Source organism: Neovison vison, chromosome 13 (genome assembly GCF_020171115.1).
Source record: "Neovison vison isolate M4711 chromosome 13, ASM_NN_V1, whole genome shotgun sequence".
Lineage (NCBI taxonomy): Eukaryota > Metazoa > Chordata > Mammalia > Carnivora > Mustelidae > Neogale > Neogale vison.
This window is the reverse complement of record NC_058103.1, coordinates 110,503,182-110,518,534: the sequence shown is the minus strand read 5'-3', so window position 1 is coordinate 110,518,534 and position 15,353 is coordinate 110,503,182. Positions and strand designations below refer to the sequence as shown.

General features: G+C 37.6%; 1 protein-coding gene across 2 annotated transcripts in view; it reads right to left on the bottom strand.

The window, feature by feature from the left end:
- Positions 1-15,353, bottom strand: part of DNAAF4 (dynein axonemal assembly factor 4) — a 55,907-nt gene that overhangs the window by 442 nt on the left and 40,112 nt on the right. For both annotated transcript variants that reach the window (XM_044232028.1, XM_044232029.1), the window contains exons 7-8: positions 3,542-3,695; positions 2,231-2,336 (exon numbers count right to left, since the gene is read on the bottom strand). In XM_044232028.1, the coding sequence (XP_044087963.1) occupies positions 2,231-2,336; positions 3,542-3,695 (260 nt within the window). The remainder of the gene's footprint in view (positions 1-2,230; positions 2,337-3,541; positions 3,696-15,353) is intronic.

Sequence of the window (15,353 nt, the reverse complement as noted above, 5' to 3'; positions counted from 1 at the left end):
TTTAATAAAAATAACCTCTAAGAACATGGTTCAGGACAAGTATCAGATTTTAAATCAGATTATCATTTTCACAAATATGTCTCTATATAGTATTTCTTAAAAGATTGCAGAAATTTTTCAGTGATTTCAGGAATAATTATACTCATTATATTTAGGATTCAGTAAGAAGCAGTTTTGGGGTTGTTTTGTTTTTGTTTTTTAAGCTTTTTAAATGCATTTAATCTCTACCCCCAATGTGGGGCTCAAACTCATGATCCCAAGATCAAGAGTTGCACACTTTTCAGACTAAGCCATCCAAGCACCCCAAAAGCAGTTATTGTAAGTTCAAGTACAAATAAACTGACAGCTTAAGCTCATTAAAGCATGAAAAGACTCAATAAAACTCACTATAAAAAAGACATTTTTATTACCTCAATGAGAAAGTAATAAATGGCATCTTATTTAGAAATTCTAGATTTATTTTTATTTATTTATTTTTTAAAGATTTTATTTATTTATTTGACAGAGAGAAATCACAAGTAGATGGAGAGGCAGGCAGAGAGAGAGAGAGGGAAGCAGGCTCCCTGCTGAGCAGAGAGCCCGACTTGGGACTCGATCCCAGGACCCTGAGACCACGACCCGAGCCGAAGGCAGCGGCCTAACCCCCTGAGCCACCCAGGCGCCCCTAGAAATTCTAGATTTAAAAAAATAATTTTGGTAGACTCAATTCATACTTTATATAATTCATAGACTACAGTTTGTGGTTTTTTCTATAGTTGTCATATATACAGAATTCCTTTGAGGAAACTTAATTTAAAAGGAAAGCATTGTGGACTGTCTGTTAAATAAATATAAATGAGTCTAAGTTTTTACCAACATAAGCAGTGGGAAAATTTCTTTGAGTAAGAAAACTTGAGTTCTAAGTGCTACTTATTTGCCATGCCACTTAAGGTAAATCACTTAACTTCTCCAAGCCTCCATTTTCTCATCTTTAAAATGAAGTACTTTTAGCTCAAAAGTCTATGATGCTACAATTTCTTTCTTTTTTTTTTTTTTAAAGATTTTATTTATTTATTTGATAGAGAGAGATCACAAGTAGATGGAGAGACAGGCAGAGAGAGAGAGAGAAATGGAAGCAGGCTCCCTGCTGAGCAGAGAGCCAGAAGTGGGACTCGATCCCAGGACCCCGAAACCATGACCCGAGCCGAAGGCAGCAGCTTAACCCACTGAGCCACCCAGGCGCCCTGATGCTACAATTTCTAAAGAATGCTTTATATTGGGGCACTTGGGTGGCTCAGTGGGTTAAAGCCTCTGCCTTCGGCTCAGGTCATGATCCCAGGACCCTGGGATCGAGCCCCACAGCAGGCTTTCTGCTCTGCGGGGAGCCTGCTTCCTCCTCTCTCTCTGCCTGCTCTCTGCCTACTTGTGATCTCTGTCTGTCAAATAAATAAATAAAACCTTAAAAAAAAAGAATGCTTTGTATTATTTCATTCCTGTCCTGATAATTTTTAACTTCATGAAGCTGGTTAAGAGACTAAAAATAAAGGGTGGGGCACATAAATCTAATTGGGATGCTTTGTTTAAAAAAATCTCCTAAAAAATGTCAGAATCAAGTTTAAAAATTCAAGGAAAAAAACATTTTTTCCTTGAATAAAGGAAAGTTGTCTGGTCCTCTGGGTAAGGAGGCATGGGAAGAAGAGCATTAAAGATAAAACGCTAACTACTACAAAATTTTGCTTTTGAAGCAACATGAATAAAAGCAAAAAGTACCTAAATACATTAAAAATGAAAAACAATAAAAAATAAATGTTATGGCTTCTATACACATGAAGCTGAAACAAAAGTTAGTACAGTCTCACAAACATAAGCAGTGATCATACACTGTGGTAGATCAGTTGTTTCTGAGTTTGTGTGTCTGTCTGTATGACCAAAGTAGTTCATTTTAAATTTCCATCATATCTTAAGTGACTCATTTATATCCTTTATTACACATCTTTCCATAAAAAAGTAGTCTGGATACTGTAGCATTTTCCTACACCTAAGCTTGTTCATATCTTATCTTAACTGCCTTCTACAACAATAAATTTTTTAAATACTTAGAAATCATTTTTATCACATAAACTGCAAATAATATATTAAATGCTAAAAATATAAAACAGTGGAGTCCTAAAAAAATTATGATCTTAAATAATTCCAGTGATTTTTTTCAGAGTATAACTAGGAACTTAAAACATTTCTATCAATTTCTTACCTTCTATGTATAATTCCAGTTGACAGAATGCTGTCCCACGTCGTATATATGCCTTCATTCTTCCATTAGCATTGTCTGCAACGGGTGGTGTCAATAACTCTAGTGCCTTACAGAATAAAATAAGGGAAAGACAATCTAATTTAAATTAATTTAAACTCGGGCAAACACATGATAAAAATCTTAACTTTAAAACAAGCATCAGGGGCGCCTGGGTGGCTCAGTGGGTTAAAGCCTCTGCCTTCAGCTCAGGTCATGATCTCAGGGTCCTGGGATCAAGCCCCGCATCGGGTTCTCTGCACTGTGGGGAGCCTGCTTCCTCCTCTCTATCTGCCTGCCTCTCTGCCTACTTGTGATCTGTCAAATAAATAAGTAAAATCTTTTAAAAAAATTTAAAAAGCATCAAGTCTCACCCACCAAAATTTTTGACTTAACTGGCACAGAAATTTATCAGATACTTGTATTTGTGTTGAACTTAAGGAATTGTTCAATTGTTCCTATACCAGATGCATAGCTTTTCTCCAAAGTGGTGATTTGGTTTATCATTTGAAACCTTTACAGCTTTATCTTTATTAGCAGGAGTGATTAAAAACATTGGAGGTCTTTGCATTCAAATTGGGTGATCCCATTCATTCATTCAATAAATATCTGTGCACAGAATGGTGCTAGTAAAAGGAAAACTGGATCATAAAAACACTGTCAGATCTTTTAATAGCTTAATGAGATCAAAGCAGGAGGATATGGTTATTTCCTTCCTCCTATCTCAAGGAGCCACATGAGAGATTTTTGCATATGATTTTCCCCTAAAACAGATTACTCTGACATGGAAACAAAAGAGAGAGAGAGAAAACTGGAAGTTTAAGATAATGACATGATATTAATAATAAAATTAGAATATACTAGGTTTATTCTGATAATTGGGAAATTAATGTAGAGCTATCCTTCTACTGTGCAGGTCATAGTGATAATAAGAAAAAAGCAAGTTTTCTTCCTTCAAACTTTAAGTCTGCAAAACTTTAATAAGATAAAGGGTAATCACAAACTGACAAGCATTTACTAATTTCCTTGTGAACTTCAACTGATACACACCAAGGCAATACACTGCCTTAAAGTCTCCAAAAAAAATCAGTTTCTTGTTGATTCAAAAAAATCTTTTTTTTCAGTTAAAAAAAAAGTAACTAACAAGATGACTCTTAAAATCCTTGCAATTCAAGTATATAAATAAAAAAAAAGATTAAAGGCATCATTTAAATCAATAAACAAGAGGAGAACAATTTTAAAGCACCAGATATAAATAAATAGATATATATATACCTTAGAAGAATCTTCAATAGCCTTGTGTAAGTTTTTTAGTTTTAGGTGGCAAGCAGCCCGATTCAAATACAATAGTGGAATCTTGTTATTTAGTCTTATGGCTAAGTTGTATGCATTAATAGCTGCCAAGTAGTTTTCTTTTGCAAACAGTTTGCTAATAAGACAAAAAGAGAAAAGGAAAACAATGTAATATTGAAATAGAAACACAGAAATAATATCTAATGGTATGTGGCAGAGGAGATGGCTTACCTCCTTTTCTATTCCCTGTACATTAGCCTTCGTTCCAAGGCTGCACCAACTCCATCTTTCCTCTACATACATCAGCATGTAATAGATCTGAATGGGACTGACTTCGACCCCACCTCCAAGGGTACTCATCTGTAGTTTAAACCAGTAAGCATATTTCTACCCTGTTAACTAACTACAATGACTGACTTGGGGAGAGGTTTATGACCTAAACTGGTCAATTCAGAATGAAGCCTATGACTTTCCAAAGTTGGAGAATGGAAAGTTGGAAAAACTCGTCTTACTGGATACAAGTGAAGAAATCACACAGCCCAAACTGTTAGTCACCATGTTTAACACCATGGGAACAGCTAGCACTAGAATAAAGCTGATATATGGAATTATGAAAAGAATAAAAAGGCAGATAGAAACTGAGTCCTTAGTGATACAGTTAAGCTGCTGGATCAAGCTTTACATGAAATGCAACATGCCTTTAGCTTTTTTAGTTATATAAGCCAATAAATTCCTTTAACATAGAGCCAGTTTAAATTGGGTTTTTTTGGTTACATGTAAACAAAAGCATCTAATAGATCAAGTCTTCCAAAATTCTCTTCAAATAGATGTTCATAGTTAAAGGATTTAGTTAAAATGTAAAGTGTTTATTTTTACATATAATTCTTAGAATTTTGAAAAACACATAAACATAAGGAAAATAGGAAATACCAAATATAAATGTACCATAAAACACTTTGTATTCACTTCCAGTTGATTGTACTGCATACTGTACAGTTCTAGAACACGATGACATCAAAAGTAAAAGCACCCCGTACATCATTAGTAAAAGGGAAGATGACACCACTGTGACATCTAACCTAAGCCTGACTTAAGTTTAAAATAACCTGTACAGGGACGCCAGGGTGGCACAGTGGGTTAAAGCCTCTGCCTTCAGCTCAGGTCATGATCCCAGGGTCCTGGGATGGAGCCCCACATCGGGCTCTCTGCTCAGCAGGGAGCCTGCTTCCTCCTCTCTCTCTCTGCCTGCCTCTCTGCCTACTTGTAATCTCTGTCTGTCAAATAAATAAATAAAATAAATAAATAAATAAATAACAAATAAATAAATAAAAATAAAATAAAATAACCTGCACAAACTGGAAAAGCTAATTCTCTGGAACAGTTTATTTTTCTGAAATGCCTCATATCAGCTAAGATATTTTTGAATGCAAGTAACAGACAGAATTCCAACTCAAACTGGTTTAAACAAATAAGGAAATAAATTACCTCACATTTAAAAAGTCCAGACCATGGAAAGTCTCTGTGCCCAATGAAATCACCAGCTTGAGGATGTTATCCTAAGGCTTAAGGTTCCTTTCATTTCTCCATTCTACAGTACTCAGCAACTACTTCATCCTAGGGCTGATCTGATCTGCCTCATAGGATGTAAGGTGGCCGCATAATTTCAGGTGCCACATTCAAGCACAATATTCATTCAAAGAAAATGGGATAGTATCGTCTGACATACGCTCCTTGAGGGTGAGAACACCTTTCTCAAAAATCTCCTGGTTTACCTCCTTTCCCATCTCACTGACCAAGAGAACAAACCCTTAAAAAATATTTTGCCTTAATAAAACCACCAAGTCTCTCCTTCTCTTCCTCAGTCTCTCTCCCCCTCTAACTTTCTCTCCCCACCTTTATTCCTTAGTACTACAAATTGCTGTTTGGGGGCACTTATGAAAATTCAACAATATGATCATCTTTTCATATTAAGAAATGGAGACATACTATTTTTACAAAGTTTTTTTTTGTTGTTGTTATTTTTACAAAGAAACCTCTAATTTGTGCCAGGATTTTTTTTTTTTTAAAGGATTTTACTTATTTATTTGACAGAGAGAGATCACAAGTAGGCAGAGAGGCAGGCAGAGAGAGAGAGAGAGGAAAGCAGGCTCTCCGCTCAGCAGAGAGCCCGATGCGGGACTCGATCCCAGGACGCTGGGATCATGACCTGAGCCGAAGGCAGCGGCTTAACCCACTGAGCCACCCAGGCGCCCCTGTGCCAGGATTTTTGAAACCAGTCTCCTTTTACCGATGGACATTTAGAGTTTTTGTTTCCCAATACTTTGCTTGTATAAACAACATTACAGTACATATTTTTGTTCATCTAACTAAAAATAAAACAACACAAACAGAAAAACCTCACCAACAGTGTAAGGAAAACAACCCTGATTTGTTGAAGTCAATCAGAATTTATACTGGGACTTGGGAAAGGTCCCCATGTAAGTCACAAGGGTAAGTTCTACATACCTAAACGAAATAGGGTCTCAGCCAGTGAGAATAAAGGGAGACCATACATTTTGGCCAGATAACCAATAGTGTCTACTACCAGCATTTTTTAAGACTTGTGATAAAATATATATAACAAAATTTACCATTTTTAACCATTTTTAAATGTATAGTGGCATTAAGTGCATTTACATTGTTGTCAACTATCACTAATATCCATCTCCAGAACTTTTTCATCTTCTGAAACTGAAACTCTGTACCCATTAAAACATTAACTCCCCATTCCCTCCTATCTTTGACAACCACCATTCTATTTTCTGTTCTATGAATTTGACTGGTCTAGGTACCTCAGGTAAGTGGAATCATGCAGTATTTGTCCTTTTGTAACTGGCATATTTCACTTAGCATAATGTCTTCAAGGCTCATCCATGCTGTAGTGTATAACAAGAGTTTATTCCTTTTAAAAGGCTGAATAATATTCTGTTGTATGGATATACCACTTTTTGTTTACCAAATACCCATCAATGAGCACCTGGGTTGCTTCTACCTCCTGGCTATTGTGGATAATGCTACCATGAACAGGGGTGTACACATACCTGTTTGTGTCCCTGATTTCAATTCCTTTGTGTATACACCCTGAAGTGGGATTGCTGGATGACATGGTAATTCTATTTTTAATTTTTTAAGGAGCCTTCATACTGTGTACCATCTTACATTCCCACCAACAATGTTCAACGGTTCTAATTTTTTCCATATCCTCACCAACACTTGTTATTTCTGGTTTGTTTGTTTTTTTATAACAGCCACTGTAATGTGTGTAAAGTAGTATCCCATTGTGATTTGGGTTTGCATTTTCTAAATAATTAATAATATATTCAACATCTTTTCATGTGTTTTTGCCACTTGTATATATCTTTTTTAGAGCAGTATTTATTTAAGCCCTTTGCCTAATTTTTATTTTTATTTCTTTTCTTTGCCTACTTTTTAAAAAGGTTGTTTGATTTTTAGCTGTTGAGTTCAGAAGTTCTTTTTTTTTTTTAAGATTTATTTGTTTGAGGGAGGGGCCAGAGGGAGATGGAGAGAGAAACCCATGCAGACTCTGCTGAGCATGGAGCCGCCAAGGGGTTTGCTCTCACGATCCGGAGATCAGATCAGAGCTGAAACCAAGAGTGGGATGCTTAACCAACTACACCACCCAGGGACCCCACAGAAGTTCTTTATATGTAGTCTGGATATTAACCCTTTATCACATATATGATTTGAAAATATTTTCTCTCCATTCCATGGGTTGTCTTTTCACTCTGTTAATAGTGCCCTTCATGGACAGAAGTTTCTAATTTTAATGCTTTTCAATTAAAGTACTTTTCTGTTGTCTATGATTTAAAAAATTTTTAAAGTGAGAAAGAGAGAGAGAGAATGTGAGCAGGGATGGGGGAAGGACAGAGGAGAGGGAAAGAAAAAATCTCAAGCACACTACCTGCTGAGCACAGAGTCCCACTCAAGGCTTGATCTCATGATCCTGAGATCATGACCTGAGCCAAAATCAAGAGTCAGGCACTTAACCAACTGAGCCACCCAGGCTCCCTGATGCCTTTGATGTCACATCCAAGAAAAATTGGCAAATCCAACGTCATGATGCACTCTCTGTTTTATTCCAAGAATTTTATAGTTTTAGCTCTTATGTTTAGGTGTTTGATATATTCTGAGTTAATTTTTATATAAGGTATTAAGAAGGCCCAACTTCATTCTTTTTTATATGAATTTCCAGTTTTCCCACCACCATGTGTTAAAAAGACTATCCTTTCTACATTGAATAACTGTTGAAAAACATTTGATCATAGGAGGGAGGGCTATTTCTGGACTATCTATTCCATTGGTCTATATGTCTGTACAAATCTTGTATTGACATACACATCTGAAGAACAGTTCCATTTTTGAGGTACCTGGGTGTCTGTCTCTTGATTTCAGCTCAGGTCATAATCTCAGGGTTTTGAGACTGAGCCCACATCAGGCTCCACACTGGGCATGGAGCCTGCTTCAGATCCTCTCTCTTCTCTCTCATCCCCTCCCCCCTCTAAAAAAATAAAAACATAAAAAATTTAAAATTTTTCAAAAATAAATGAAGAATGCTTCCATTTTTCATCTTCCATATAAATTTACAGTTTTATAATATAACAGTTTTGTCAGAAAAATTCTCCCAGGTTCTAAGGGAAAGAGTTTACAAAGAGCATTATTAAAAGAACCACTGTAAAAGGCATAATAACAAGAAATATGAAGTATTAAAATATTTTTAATGTTTACCAGACATATTAAAACATAAATCCAAAGGAACATTACATTCTTTTAAGTTCAATGCCACTACGAACATCCAAGAATTTACATAAGGGCTTTCAGAATGATTTTGAACTTGGAAATAGCCAAATTTCAAAAGGAAAGGGGGAAAAAAATTAAACCTCTATCTAAAGGGCAGTAACCTTTGAACACCAAATTTAAATAGAGAGGTTAATAACCATGAAGTCTACCCTAATGTTCCAAACAAGGCAACGTCATTGAAAAGATTTATGCAAAAGTACTCATTAATTCAACACATACTGAGTGTTTATTAAACTGTATATACAGTGAGAACCAAAAAGTCATGGACAACTGCAAACATTCCTGTCATTTTTATGATGACTGATCGGTGTGTCCTTATGAGAAACGTGCTGATTCACAATGGCCAAAAGGGCCAAAGATTTTGTACAAGAGTTGAGGGTAGGAGAAGAACCAGAGGCAGGACTGATAGGAAAGAAGCACTATAGAGAGAAGTGAAGTAAAGGGCAGGAAAAAGCTAGGAGAAATCAGTAGTAGTAGGGACTAGACACAGCAATAGGGGCAGGAGCAACACAAATTCCAAGAGAAGGCAGAATTGCTCTGTTGTGTGAGCAGTAAGAACTGTAACAGCCACCAGCCCCTGAAAGGGCTTTAAAAGTCCTTGTCTCTTTCAGCATCTCATCATTCAGGTAAAAAACATTCTTGGGTGTCTTTTTTTTTTTTTTAAGATTTTATTTATTTATTTATTTATATATTTGACAGACAGAGATCACAAGTAGGCAGAGATGCAGGCAGAGAGAGAGAAAGCGAGAGGAGGAAACAGGCTCCCCGCTGATCAGAGAGCCCGATGGAGGGCTTGATCCCAGGACTCTGGGATCATGACCCTAGCCGAAGGCAGAGGCTTTAACACACTGAGTCACCCAGGCACCCCATTCTTGGGTATCCTGAGAGCTTCTAAAGGTGAGTAGCACCACACCTTAGTGAAGGCACACAAGAAGTACAATTTAGTGCTCACTATGGATACAGGAAGAGGAAACTACATACTGAACAAAATGACAAGTTAGGCCATAAAAGGTACTCTATTGCAACAGAATATTATGGGCTATAAAATGCATACAAACAAGCAACTGAACAAAATGGTAATTACCTCAAAGAAGTCATCTTAGAATATGGATTCTAAACGTCTTTAAATCAGGCAAAAGGTAGTGGTATAAGAAAACTGTCTTATCTCCAGAAACAGAGTCTTTAAAATGCAGCAGAGCAAAGCAGATTTGGCAAATCTGTCCTGAAAGTATGCAGGTGCAAAGGGCTGTTGGGGGATGAGTCTCCATGGGAATCTTATGTTCATGCATGTCTTAAATCAGATGCAGAATCAGCTTTTAATTGGGACAATCATTTCAAAGATGTTTGTATAGCACACAGCTTTGGAAAATAGAGATAGTGTCTTCCTCTGGGGCAAAGAACAGATTTATTTGTTGTTCAGTATGAAAAAAAGATAGTATCTCCTTGTGGAGCAAAGGTTAGACACGCTTGCTTATAATCCTCTTACAAAAAATTGTGTTCCTTGGGGGCATCCGGGTGGCTCAGTCAGTTAAACATCTGACTTGATTTCAGCTCAGGTCATGATCTTGGGGTCCTGGAATTGAGCTTCATGTCAGGCTCCTGCTCAGCAAAGAGTCTGCTGGTCCCTCTCCTTCATGCTCCACTCCTCCCACCTTCCCCGACCCCTGCTCTCACACACATGCACTCTCTCTCTGTCTCAAATAAGTAAAAGTAAATTTTTTTAAAAAAATGTTTTCCTTAAATATGGTATTCTGAGCTGTGGTTCAAACCTGGGCCTGCCTTTACACTGGCCTTGTAGGACTTGAGCGGCAAAGGGAACCAACATAAAGCTCACACTGTTTGATGTGCCTTGAAAAATAGCCCTTAGTCTCTGACCCATGAGTCTCCTTCCTGTCTTCTCCCCCATATCCATGAAACTGTGGTAGGCTATCTCTTCATAGTTCTTGCCAAGGCATGGACCCAAACCTAAGAATTAGAAAGAAATTCAATTTGGCAAGTAGAATTGTATACTGTATTGGGAGAAGATCGTCAATAATCAGCATAAAAAAGTCCAAAACATGGGGCGCCTGGGTGGCTTAGTGTGTTAAAGCCGCTGCCTTAGGCTCAGGTTATGATCCCAGGGTCCTGGAATCAAGCCCCATATCAGGCTCTCTGCTCAGCGGGGAGCCTGCTTCCCTTCCACTCTCTCTGCCTGTCTCTCTGCCAACTTGTGATCTCTGTCTGTCAAATAAATAAATAAAAATCTTTATTAAAAAAAAAAGTCCAAAACAAAGTAAAAGGACATCCAGATAGGGAGACAGAATCCAAACACAGAACATACACAAAAAACAAGCAGAAATATAGACTGGCAGACTAGGTTAGTCTGTCAGCAGGGTCCTATAAACAAAGCTGGGGTTCAGAAGTAGAATTAGCCGGGGCGCCTGGGTGGCTCAGTGGGTTGAGCCGCTGCCTTCAGCTCAGAAGTAGAATTAGCCTGGTAGCAAAAGAAAAAGCAAAACCAAAGCAGATCCTCATCTTAAAAGGACTGGGGTACTAGGCAGGATATAAAATCTGGCACTTAGGCCAAAAGAATAAAAAGAAAATTCAGGGGACGCCTAGGTGGCTCAGCTGGTTAAGTATCCGACTCTTGATTACAGCTCAGGCCTTGTAGCTCAGTGTTGTGAGTTCAAGCCCCAAGTACAAAGGAAAGGAAGAAAAGTTCCAACTAAGAACTAGGGTAGACAATTATTTTATATTATATAATAATAGCAATATGATGCTGGGAGCTAGATTGTAGAGTAATATATCCTCAATTCCCTCCTAGGTAACATGAGACTTTGTTGTAAAGAGTGAGGTATGCAGAAGGGATTCAAGTGGCCCTAGGGTGGGGAAAGAAGGGATTTAAGTCTAAAGTTAAGACAAAGTCCAAAAAAACTTATGCTAAAAATCAAGCACAGAGAAATGTCAGTGACACAGAACAATGGTCCATTTACTTTATATGATTACAAGCATCTAGAAGGTAGCTATTTAAGTTATTTACAGATTCTGAGTCATGTAAGCCTGTTAAATAACATCATACCATGCATATATCTAAATTAGAGCATCTCGACTCTGTTTTATATGAGATGTTCTCAGTAAAAAGCTATCTGGTACTAAGGTTAACTGGAAAAGGTAAAATGTTCTCATGAGCAAATAAAATTGCCTAAGCTTATGTATTTTCCCAAAAGGTAGAGATTTGGCATTTAAAACTAAGACACAGCAGTGGAAGGGTAGGCAGAGGAAAATGAAAAAGCTATTGGTCTTTTGAAAGGTTTTCCCATGTCTACTCTTCTGTGAAACAAGTGTCCCATGGGTTTTAGCATAGTAAGACTACTTACCATGCTATATTGGACTATTTTCACCTGTGTGAATATAGAAGGCTGTCATGAAACAAAGTCTCCGTAGATTAAAGTATTTCATCCTTTGGCTTAAATTCAACACACTACTTCTAAATAAGTTCTATTAAGCCTATTTCTATCTTTTGTACTGCATTACATTGCTAGTGAGGAAACAATTCTAACAAGTCATACCTTTCATCTATTTGTACTTGGAGCTATGATTAACCATACTTTGATCTATTTCTCTCAGTGTTATTAGTTACTAAGTTTTCCAACTCTCCTCATTTTCAACTTTCTTTCTCTGGTCCTCGTATTTGGCTTCTCTTTCTTTTTCTATCTAATTGGAGGTAGTAAGGCAAAAGTATATGTAAGCAAAAGGGACTAAGTAATGACAATCTACCATGTTTGACAGCTTCAAAGTCTACTATTGCACTAGGGTTGCTGCCAATTCGTTGTTTTTGCCAGCAGTCAATTTTACTTCTATGTTTTAATTTTAATTTTATTTTAACACACATGTGTGCACGCACACGCACAAACACACACACACACACACACACTTTTGCCGTACTTGTCAGTCAAAATTCCAACCCAGGCTCAACAATCTTATCTGCCCTAATTTTTTTTTTTAAGATCTTATTTATTTATATGAAAGAGGGAGAGCAAGCACAAGGAAGTGGAGGGGCAGAGGGAGAAGCAGACTTCACTGGGCAGGGATTCCAAAGAGGGGCTTGATCCCAGGACCCCGGGATCATGACCTGAGCTGAAGGCAGATGCTTACCTGACAGAGCCACCTATGTGCACCCAGCGCTTTCTACTCCTAAATCCAAATCACATCTTTAGTGTATCAGAAATAAGTCCACACCAACACTGCCTAGAACCTTTAGCCTGTCCCAGCATCATAGCACCTGTACCAAAAGACTGTCTCCCCATATCAATTAACTGTGTTATTTTGAGCGCTGATCTAAAAACACGCTTCTCCCTTGTCCTCATGTTCTTGGACTTTCCTACTCCTATCCCCCTCTACTCCTTTGCACTTTTTTTTTTTTTTTAAGTAATCCCCATTCCCACTGTGGATCTTGAACTCAAGATCCTGAGATCAAGAGTCCCTGCTCTACCAACTGAGCCAGGCAGGTGCTCCTCTTTTGTCCTTTCTTATTCTAAGTTCTACCATAATAGACTCCACCTCCCAGTCCCTCCCTATAGCCTCAACTTTTCCACAAAATCCTTTCTAAAATAAACCTGGCTCTGCCCTGAAGGCAGTATTAATCTCTTCCACTCTCTCCACTAAATACCCCTCCACTCAACTCCCCACATCAGGGACTTAAGGGGGTGGGACGGGCATTGTCTAGGCTCTCTTTGTCCTTATCCTTTGGAACTGCTAACATCTTTGCCCTATAGCCTTCTAGTCATGGTCATCTACTGGCTTTTTAAAATCACTCTTCTCATATTCATTCAGGACTTTGAAACCTGGTTCCCAGCATCTGTCTCTATCCCAACTTCTGCCATAACTCCAGAGGATTCTATTATGTATATGACCCATTTATCAATTTATTCTTGAAATACATAGCACTCCTTAACTCAGCATATCTTTCTTTCAACAATACTTTTGCTACCCACTCCCAGGATCACATATTGGCCTCCGTCATCACTTGAACTACACTACCTTAGAAATATCAAACTCTAGAATCCCAGCCCCTAATCAGAAATTTCTAGTCTACCAAATTTCCCTTTAATCTTCAACCTTACAATACCCTTTAACTTCTTAATTGCTCCATTTTCTCTTAGTCCAATGTGACCCTCATGGCATTTCTTCCTTTCTAACTCATCCTGGACTTCATGGGTAAACATCTGAGCTATTTTTCCATGAGCAATCTGGTCCCTTGCACTACTAGTCTTTTACTGTACTTGTCAGTTAAAACTCTCACTCTGGCCCATAGATCTATTCTTAAATTCAAAATACTAAACACTATAGGAGATATATCACACAGCTGTACTGACATCTCTATAAATTCATGCTCTCCAACCTGGCAGGGCCAACAGTATTCACCAATTTCTCTTATCTAGATCCATACTTGTCTTCACTTTCTTTCCTCCAATTTCAGAAAATGAAGTATCTCTATCTATTCCAAGTCAATCTGTCAACATTTTCTAGAGCAAAGTAATCAATCCAACAGGACAGCCCAGTCAGCTTTGCTCGCTTCAGCATTCTCAGATTGCAAGGAGGAGCAATTCATAACCAAACCACTTAGACTGCCTTCACAATTGGAAGGAAGGAACAGGAAGTAGATTTTATTCATCTGTGAAAAGTATACAGCAGTAGTTAGAATACAAGCTTTTAATCATACTGACCTGGAATTGAATCCTGGTTTTACTCATTAACCATCACCTTAGCCATATTTTCTTAACCTCTCTACCCTTGTTTTCCATGTTTGTAAGAAGAGGATAAAAACAATAATATCCACCTAGTCACACTGTTATAGGAATTAAGTGAGTTATTTTGTGTATAGCTGCTAGTTTCTCAATAAACATTTGTTAAATAGTGCAAAAAAAGTAGGTCCTACCCAACTATAGTTATGAGGAATTAATGAGATAATATAAATACACAAAAGCTCTTGTAAACCATCACAAGTTATGAACATATTAACTGTGATCCCAACAACGGCAGTTTAGAGATAAGCAAATGCAATTAAAGAAATGAGTTAGAATGTTAGAGCTCGAGGGCAGGGCAAGCAGTTGGCCAAGAAGAATGGGTGAAAAAGAGAGACTTTCATTTAATATGTGCTGTGTAAATTTCTTCCCCCCAAAATATTTGTTATTATAAAATTTAAAAATGAATGCAACTTTGAAAAAGAAGAAAAGGAAAACAAAACCAAGACAATCCATCCATTCTTGGCTTTTCACCCAATTTTCTCCACTCTGCTCTGAGAGATTTCAATCATTTCTTCTTTCTCTTGTCTCCAAAGCTATCCAATCTTTTATATTCTTAAGGAAACAACACAAAACAAAACTTCTTTAGAAGTTCTACTCCATTGGCTTCTGGGAGTATTTTGTGTACTACCTTCTTTTGCAAAATCTTCAAACGTTGGTAGCTCATGGAGTGTCTATCCTCAGGCCACTACTTTCCTGGTCTACACACTCTGCCTATCTCAGCTCCTTTTTCACTTTTATAAATTGAACTACAATATAAATGCTGATAACCTCCAAATCTATTTCCATAGTGTTGGCTTCTCCTCTAGGTTCAGACTTGCTGGACAGTGTCACCCAGACTGGCTCAGAGACATCTTAAACTCAACATATTAAAAACTGAACTTAACCCCCATTTTGTCCTGACTAGCCCCTCATCTTGTATTCTCTAATTTAGCTGGTGGCATCATGCAATCAATCATTCAAGCTAGAAACTGGGGACTCCTTCATCTTACTCCCCAAAAATCAAACAAGAAGTTCTGCCTATTTTACCTCTTAAATATTTCTCAAGTTGCCCTCCTCTTCAACATCTCTATTAAAGGCAGTTTAAGGCCTTCACCATGTTTTCTGCAACATTTTCCCCCCTCAAAGTACAGAATAAAATATTTTAAAAAGGC